This window comes from Pseudomassariella vexata (genome assembly GCF_002105095.1).
Source record: "Pseudomassariella vexata strain CBS 129021 chromosome Unknown BCR38scaffold_6, whole genome shotgun sequence".
Classification (NCBI taxonomy): Eukaryota; Fungi; Ascomycota; class Sordariomycetes; order Amphisphaeriales; family Pseudomassariaceae; genus Pseudomassariella; species Pseudomassariella vexata.
Genome location: NW_024467961.1, coordinates 1,274,536 through 1,283,086, shown reverse-complemented (window position 1 = coordinate 1,283,086; position 8,551 = coordinate 1,274,536). Strand labels below are relative to the sequence as shown.

Genomic DNA, 8,551 nt, shown 5'->3' with positions numbered 1-8,551 from the left:
TAAGTTGTGTGTTAGTGAAGTTGTGATGTTGTCTACGGTGGACCACAGATTAACGATACCCAAAGGGTGGTGGGGGGATGGCAGTCTCGAGCACGTACTTCGGAACTTTCTCATCAAAGTCGTCGGTAGACATGAAAAAGGAAGCCAACACGACCACCCATAAATGAAGCTGCCGGTAGCAGTCCTTATGCTTCGGCCAGTACCTCCCTGTCTGTAGTTAGACTTTCTCAATGTCTTCCGAGGGAGCTCGCGTCCGACAGGCCCATCGTTATTGAATACATATTCGAATATTATCCTTATACGAGCTACTATTAGGATACATCCTGGAGTATTAGAGTTTCGTAGCACCGAACTTAGTAAGGTGTAATGGGAACGCTCGAAGACTTGGAGATTTTACCTCACGGATCTTATTAAGTCCAGTACTGGCCACCTGTCAGATATTTCGTGAAGAGCCTCGGAATGAACAGTCTACGAGGTAGAAAAGAAAATATCTCGGGGTATTGATTGTGGCTCTAGATATATTCTTGGTCTACGCCAGAGACGGTCCTTGCATTAATGCGCCTCGCTCATTGCAGGTTGAGCCATCTCGGCCCTTCTGAATACGGTCGCTAAAGCGGGCGTCCGGCTGAGCGTGGTCAGAAAAGCGATTAGCAGTTTCGGATTGGACTTGTCGCAGTTGGTTACTCCTTTTCGGGTAATTGAGCTTGTCTTCCCGATTCTGTTACAGAGACGTTCTCCTGCTAGCTCTACGAACAGCACCAAGGCGCTACGGCGACCACGTGGGATTACCAGATCTGCCATTATTCAGTACATGTCTCAGCAAGAGTATTACCGATGTCACATATCTTGCCAGCTCGAGGGGCCAGCAGAACAATGTGTACGCAGGCGAAATATAGTTTCTACCCCACGGTACAAAGGATTGAAGGGATATGAAGTTTACAACTCCACGTCTGCGGCAACCAGAAAAATGAAAGGTTGTCTATATAAAGCCCCGGGCCTGGCAGTAGTTCCTCTGCCTAATCCAGTCAACTCGTGTCAACTGACGCCGCCCAGAAACATTCTTCTGGTTCCTCGTGTCTAGATGTCCTTTCCTGGCCGTTGTTCTGGTTGATGGACCTACCTATCGAGCCTCTATTGTCTCATTCCGCCTCCACTGAATCAAGGGGTAGCATATTTCGCAGGTGAATGTCTACGGCTCTGCTATCAAATGGAAAACCCTGGGGGCTCATATTGTTACACCCGCATGAACTCGAGTCGGCGGTGCAAAATGCGAAGCACATCCGGCTCACGTGCCAAGTCGGCAAGCCTAAGGAGCTTGTACATTCAATCCTCGGGACCTGCTGCGACAATGTGTTTCAAGCTGACATTGCTCTCGCAGATCGTCTTGATGGTAATGATCAGGTTATATCGTGAGATGGTCGGATACAGTCCAAGCTGTAAGATAGTTGATTAGCACAGAAAGCCCTAGTAAATATGCGATGTTTCCATTTGCAAGCATATGCTGAACAGGTACTTACTAGTATGTGGATACAGGCATTGAAGATTACATTTGTCTCCTACTGTGGAAGACGTATCGCAGTATCGTATACAACATGTCACAAGAGAAAACTTCAGGACGGAGAACAGTAGGGAATGGACCTGGTCTCCCATGAGTAGAAACAAGGGTGCATATCCCATTTCATGCCCATTCATCTATGTGTTCAATTCCTTCATCCGACTTCACAACTTTGTGCCCATATTGATATGCACCGCCTTAATCTGCGAATACCCCTCCAGCCCCGCCTCCCCCAACTCCCTCCCAATGCCACTCTGCTTGACGCCCCCAAACGGTATCCGCGGGTCGCAATCTTGGCTACTATTCACCCACACCATGCCCGCCTCAATATCGGCTGCCACACGATGGGCCCTCTCCAAATCCTTCGTAAACACGGCGGCGCCTAGCCCGTACGTGGAATCATTCGCGAGCGCCACGGCCTCGTCCTCGGCTTTGAACCGGCAAATTACCACGACGGGCCCGAAGATCTCCTCTCGCCATACGCGCGCTGTACTTGCGACGTCGGTGAATACTGTCGGCGCGATGAAGAATCCTTTCTTACTGCCTTCTTTGACTCCCAGTGGGTTCAGCGCCTCGCCACCGGCAGCCAGAGTAGCGCCCTCGGCCTTACCGATCTCGATGTACTCGAGGATGCGGTCGTATTGCACACGGGACACCTGCGGGCCTTGATACGTGTCTTTCTCCCACTGGCTACCGACCTTGCTGACCTGATTCACCGCGTTGAGGAAGCGCGCCAGGAAATCATCGTACACCACGTCCTGGACTAGAATCCGCGATGTGGCGGTGCAGATTTGCCCCTGGTTCGACATGATACCCATATGTGACCACTTGACGGCCTGATCCAAATCAGCGTCGGCGAACACGAGCAATGGCGACTTGCCCCCGGTCTCGAGCGTGATGTTCTTGAGCGTCTGGGCCGAGAGCGCCATGATGGATTTCGCCGTCGCCGTGCTGCCCGTGAACGCCACCTTGTCCACGAGCGGGTGGCCCACCAGAGCGGGGCCCGCGGTCCGACCTAGCCCGTTGATGAAATTCACCACGCCGGGCGGGAACCCGGCCTCCTTGATTAGCTGGCCGAAGACGAGGATGCTGAGGGGTGTCTGCTCAGCCGCCTTGAGAACGATGGTGTTTCCGCAGGCGAGCGCGGGGCCTAGCTTCCAGGTCGCCATGGAGAGGGGATAGTTCCAGGGGATGATCTGGGCGACCACGCCAATGGGCTGGCGGATCGTGTACGCGAACTTCTGGTGCGTTGTGCTGATCGTCTGGCCGAAGGTTTTGTCGCAGAAGCCGGCGTAGTACCGGATTACGCCGAGAGCCTCGGTGAGGTCGGTGTCGAGTGCTTCCTGGTACGTTTTGCCTTGGTGCTGCCGTTAGCTCAAGGAACAAGCACGTCGTCTGCATAGGGAACGCACCGTTGTCCCAGGCGTCAATCGTAGCCAAAAGCTCCCGTTTCTGCTCCATGAGGTCGGCGAGGCGGTACATCAACGCCCCGCGGTCTGAGCCCGACATCAGCCGCCACGAGGGGTGCTTGAGCGCCGCGTGCGCTGCTTTGACGGCTCTGTCGACATCCTCCTCGCCTGCTGCACACACCGTCGCGATCTTTTCTTCTGTGCTGCACTATCATATCAGCGTCAAAGCTCAACAGTTGCACCGGAGTGTCAAGTCCCAAGGGCATTACTCACGCGGGGTCTATCGCGTCAATTGTCTCTCCACTTGCCGCTTTGACGAATTCATTGTTAATGAACAGGCCAGTTGGCTGTGTCCAAGAGACTCCATTGGGAGCAACCAAATCCACCGACAGGTCTGACATTGCTACACAGTTCTGGGAATTAAATGCGCATGAGACAGGGACGGACGGGCCAGCTTGCTGTGATGTGCTGGATTATGGCGGCCTTCGTTGAAGAAGTAATTTTTCTTGCGTGGCCAAATGACGAGTAACGCTGCTGAGAAATGCAACAAGTAGCGGGGTATGTCCCTCAAATCATCACCTCCACGATATCGGCGCGCAGTGAAGATCCCGAGCAAGAAGATCATTATGCAAACTAACACGGTCGTTTCCTATTCGAGCTTGTGGACCCGATGCGATTGGACGGGGCGGAAACTTACCTATTTTAAAGGCGCCAAGAGGAGTGTTATCAGACATGGTTATCCAAGGTAGGCTAAATCTTATCGGCCTGGGTGTGGGTGTGATCAAAAAAGCGCGGGTCGGGATCAAGTGGGCCATCTACTGGGCAATCATCAATCCGCAGGATATCCAGTACCGAGTAGGCAAGGTTGAGTCAACGCAGCGTCTCTGCTCCCCGCTTTAAGCTGACATTACCATGTGATGTGCTTACGTAGCTAGCACTTGCTTTCATCTTCAACAGTCGTCACACGGTGGGTAAGGGAAACAGACAGCGTTTCAAGCATTGAGGGTACTAGTGAGACCAGTTCAAGGGGCCATTTCACTCTGAACGGTTGGAATCTTAGCTTCCCTTTGTCTTCTTTGCTTCGGCAAGACTTTCCGCCTCTCTCGCCACCGTCCGCGGAACATCCTCCTCCAAGCTCCCTTCCTCCGGCTTCCAACTCAACAACTCCGTGCCCCGCCGCGCCTTGCTCCTGGCATTCGTGCCAAACAAGACGGATCCATGCGGGAGCACCGTGTCGGCATCCGGCCGGACCAGCTTCTCAATAGGGGTATCCGAGCTGATAAGTTTCTGGTTTGCAGCCTCGGCCGCGATTTTGGATGAGATTTCCCCGAAGGTCTAGGGGAGTGAACATCAGTGATTGAAGTCATAACATTGGCGAGAAAACAGGGCGATGGGTCGGTGGATGTCACTTACCAGCTCGCCAACACCCGTCAAATAGAGCCCATTCTCACCCCATACCTCGTCTCCCCCGTCCTCACCAATCGCCTTCTGAGTCAGTAAACCAAACAGCCTTCCAATATCCCTAACGTGCACATTGCCCCACCGTGCAAGCCCCTCGCCAACCTGCACGCCCCGCCCCCGCTGTATGGTCGTCTTAGCCAGCTCCGGGATCTGGATGCTCCGCTGGTTGACTGGCCCCTGGCCCAACCCGTAGATGATGGGCGGGTAGACAACGGCCGTCTTGATTTTGCTGTTATCGGCGCCGGCGGCGACGTTGAGCATGTAGTTGTCGACCGCCCGGCCTGGATGCGCGCGGATTAGGTCGCGCAGCTTGGTGATGTCAGATACGTCGTCAAAGATTGCGTCGGAGGGAGAGCCTGGGGTGAAGGATGGGGAGGCGAGCTCGGCGGCGGCTAGAGCTGAGGCGCCTGATATTTGGATCCAGTATGCTGGACATGTGCTTATCAGACTAGGTTCTTGTTCGACAGCGTTCTGTAGATTTAATTTCGACGTACCGGGTTTGACTGAGCTTCTCTTCAAAAGGCCTTTGTGGATCGCCTCGACACCCTTGAGATGCCCGGCAGCAGCCAAGTCTGTGTCTCGAGTTAGTAAATGGTGTGTTGGGAAATAGATGTGTGAATACTTCCTCAGCACGACATCTGCTTGCGATACTTCATTTTGCACCAATTCGGCGTTGTCCAGACTCCCCAAAACAACTCGAACGGACGGGAAAGCACCAGCGACCACTGTGGACTTTTGCTTGTCCTGAAGAAGGACCGTGATGTCAAGTTGGGAGTTCGATGCGGCGATTTGATGAAGCACCTGGCCGCCGACATAGCCAGAGGCCCCAGTGCTGTTCTCATGTCAGCTGGCCCCTCCACATGCGCTTTCGGCGAGGACGGTTGGGGGTTCTTTCGTACAGGAAAACCTTAACCATTTCTGCTGATTCTGCCCTGTCTGGTTGTTTTAGCTTCCGAAAAAGACGAAAGGAAGAAAATATATAATTATCGCGAAAACCGCCTTGGTTGACACTACTAGAAGGTGTGTTATCAGGGGGGAGGATTGATCGTGGTAAGATGTACTGTGTATGCCAACAAGGTCAAAGTCATGCAAGCGAACCACAATTTATATCAGCTGAATCATGCCGATAACGATTTTTTTCTCCAAACGTCATTAATGACACTCAATGGTATGTGGGGGGGGGGCCGAGGGCCTTGGAGTTTTGGACAAGCTGCTAACGCACCCCGCTAATGCAACACTAAGGCCGGCGTGGCTTTCCAGAAGCTGTTTGACTTTTTGGGGCCGGTGAAAAGAAGACTTGAATTAAAGCCGTTATCGGTACCTAACCGTACTATCATGGGATGGGCATTGGCAGCAAAGTATGCGCCCTCTAGCTGCCAAGAAACCCTGTATCTGCCTATAGATGCGTATAGATGAAAGCCAGTTCCTACATTGCACCTCACTCAATCAATACTCGCCACTTCTGCCACCAGTTATCCCTAGGCCGAGCCGGCGTCTCAGCAGCAAGGATCTCTTCCAGACCAGTCGACAGGTCAATCTGATGCACCGGTATAGCCCAGGCGTCCTGCCTCCCCACTGTGAGCTTGTGGCCGAAGTAAAGAGCGGCAAAAATGGGAATCCCAATGTAACTGCTCACGAAACTGGCAGCGTCCCAACGCCCATCGAAGAAGACCTTGAATCCGCTGAGAAGTAGCATTACAGTGAAGGCAACGATACTGACGTAGCCGCTGTATGGCTGGAATCGCGAGCGGTAGGGGATGTCGGTAATGCCCTGAGCAGCGGTAGCTTTGCGGAAGCGCATGTAGATGATGCAGCAGCAGATCCAGGACTGGAAACCACCCGTGTTGATGATGTTAACGAACCAGCTGAAGACAGTGGCGCCCGAGGCAGCGACGTTGAGGTACGCCAACAGCGAAAACGACGCGCTCGCCGCGGTGGCGTAGTACGGGACGCCCTTCTTAGTGCAGCGGGTGAAGATCTTGGGCGCATTGCCCGCGAGTGCCATTGAGTACATAGTCCGAGTGGCGAGATACAGATACGAGTTTCCGGCCGACCAAGCCGAGAGGACGATGACAACGTTGACGACGGTGTCGAGGGCTTGGATTCCTGCGTCGCGGATTCCAATCGCCCAGGGCGACGCAGCGGCACCACTACCCGCCGAGAGCAGGTTCGGGCTGTTGCTAGGGACGAGGATGCCAATAGCCAGGGCGCCCAGGACGTAGAACACGAGCAGTCGATAGAAGTACCTCTTTGTGGCTACGGGCAGGTTTCGGCGGGGCGACTCCATCTCGCCGCCCGTGACAACCAGCAACTCGGGCGCGAAGGCGAAGGCGAAAACGGAGAAGGTTATGGTGCCGATGAATGCACATAGCCTCCCCGCTGCCCCCTCTACGAGGTACTCGTTGACGGGTCCTGGGTTGTTCCAATGTTTGAAGTAGAGGGGTTCATGTTTAGGGCCGCCGCCGAAGAACAGCACAACAGTCATGATGAGTAGACCGACGATGCCAATCACTTTGGTTGAGGCGAACCAGAATTCCGTCTCGCCATAGAATCGCACCGGAAGACACTACACAGATATCTCAAGTTAGTAAGTTGATTTGCCTGGCTTCAGAATCTTGAGAGGCCCCGGGGGGGATTGGCGATGAGTGGATGCGTACGTTAAGCAAGATAATCAAGACCCCAACAATAGTGAGCCAGACAGCCGTGTGAAGCGGGGGATCCCAATACTGAATCACCAGCGTCGTTGCCGTGATTTCCGCCGGCACCGTAATGGCGAAGATATACCAGTAGACCCAACCCATCGTGAAGCCCAAGCTCTTGGACACGAACCTGTTCCCGTAGTACAACATGGAGGCTCCCGGGACCGGCAAGTATGAGCTAATCTCTCCCGTCGCCGTAGCCACCCCATACAGGCATAGCGTGATGCAGCAGTAGGACAAAAGCAGAAATAGGGGACCGCCCATGGCGAGACCTTGCCCCGCGCCCACGAAAAGACCCGTGCCGATGGTCCCGCCCAGCGCAATCATCTGCGCATGGCGCGACTTCAGGCCTCGCTGTGTCGTGTGTGTTGCGGCGGCTTCTGTCGACGCATCACTGTTGCTTCCCAGTGTCTCGCCTATGATCACCGACGTGTTTCTTTCGAGGCCGGCATCGGATTCCCGCTTCTCTACTCCCTTCTCATCTTTAGGAAATGCCGACATGGTAACAACAATTTGATCTTGATCAAGAACGCAAAGAGGGACAGGATAGTGGAACAATGGCGAGATCAGATGCGCACGTCTTGGATATCCAGCGCTTTTTGTCTACAATCCCAAAGAATACTTATACGTTATCAGTCCACCCCCATGGAGGTATGGCCCCCACTGAGCTCTACCCCAGCTCCTTGGCCCTTGGAACATGGCCATCTGCTACGAATTGATGGGCCGATTATCTTGGAATTTACGATAGAGGTGGCAAAACGTGTTACCAACAGCAGCAATTGATAGCTACCGCCCAGAGTCAGCCACGGTTCCGAACATCCATAAACATATATGAACTATCTTTCCCCTCGTTCAGCTCAGGGGTAAGTGGGGTAAGGGTATCCTTGAAGTAAGTTTCCGCGTCACTAGCGTCAGGAAACCTTATCAGGATTGCCTGGTTCCCTGACCAATATTAATTGCAGATTGCTCGTCGGGTGCGGCTGGCTTACAACAGGGCCTGCAAAGAGGCCGATTGCCCCAACACGCACCTTTTGCTCGTGGGCCAATTCGTCGTAACGATTATTTGTACACCTCCTCCAGCATTTGGAACGTTATTGCAGTTACAAGCCCAATACCTACACAATCATTTGCTAGTACAGTATGAAGTATCTCCGCATACAAATAAGTATGTAGAGGTAGTTAACAGCAAGTATGTCTATACACTTTTGCGATATTCTCGGCCATTTATATATACTATAGACGATAATATAGAAATGTATTAACTTGTATTCTAGTTGTACTAAAGCCTGCAACTTAATATTACGAAATAAGCTAATACTTACTAGCCAAATTATATAGAGTATTGAACGTTTATAAGACCTTCCGAATAATCTAGTTATGAAGGAACGATGTACTCCTTCCATTAGGAGGATGTCCTATGAGATCGC

General features: G+C 52.9%; 3 protein-coding genes across 3 annotated transcripts; all 3 read right to left on the bottom strand.

Annotated features, from left to right (window-relative positions):
- Nucleotides 1–1,803: 1,803 nt before the first annotated feature.
- Nucleotides 1,804–3,488, bottom strand: BCR38DRAFT_191858 (aldehyde dehydrogenase domain-containing protein; the record flags this gene model as incomplete). The annotated part of the gene is made up of 3 exons (XM_040854013.1): nucleotides 3,238–3,488; nucleotides 2,968–3,167; nucleotides 1,804–2,912 (listed from the first exon to the last, which is right to left on the bottom strand). Coding segments are annotated over exons 1-3 (1,437 nt in total), but the record flags the coding sequence as incomplete, so codon positions are not given.
- A 424-nt stretch (nucleotides 3,489–3,912) lies between these two features.
- BCR38DRAFT_391229 (uncharacterized protein) lies at nucleotides 3,913–5,529 on the bottom strand. The gene is made up of 5 exons (XM_040857567.1): nucleotides 5,325–5,529; nucleotides 5,052–5,257; nucleotides 4,920–4,997; nucleotides 4,378–4,853; nucleotides 3,913–4,299 (listed from the first exon to the last, which is right to left on the bottom strand). Exons 1-5 carry the CDS (start codon nucleotides 5,339–5,341, stop codon nucleotides 4,021–4,023), a joined length of 1,056 nt encoding a protein of 351 aa, XP_040716279.1. The 5' UTR covers nucleotides 5,342–5,529; the 3' UTR covers nucleotides 3,913–4,020.
- A 334-nt stretch (nucleotides 5,530–5,863) lies between these two features.
- Nucleotides 5,864–7,625, bottom strand: BCR38DRAFT_484591 (putative proline-specific permease; the record flags this gene model as incomplete). The annotated part of the gene is made up of 2 exons (XM_040863763.1): nucleotides 5,864–6,991; nucleotides 7,083–7,625. The coding sequence occupies 2 exons, from the start codon at nucleotides 7,623–7,625 to the stop codon at nucleotides 5,864–5,866; spliced, it is 1,671 nt and encodes a 556-aa protein (XP_040716278.1).
- Nucleotides 7,626–8,551: the final 926 nt, after the last annotated feature.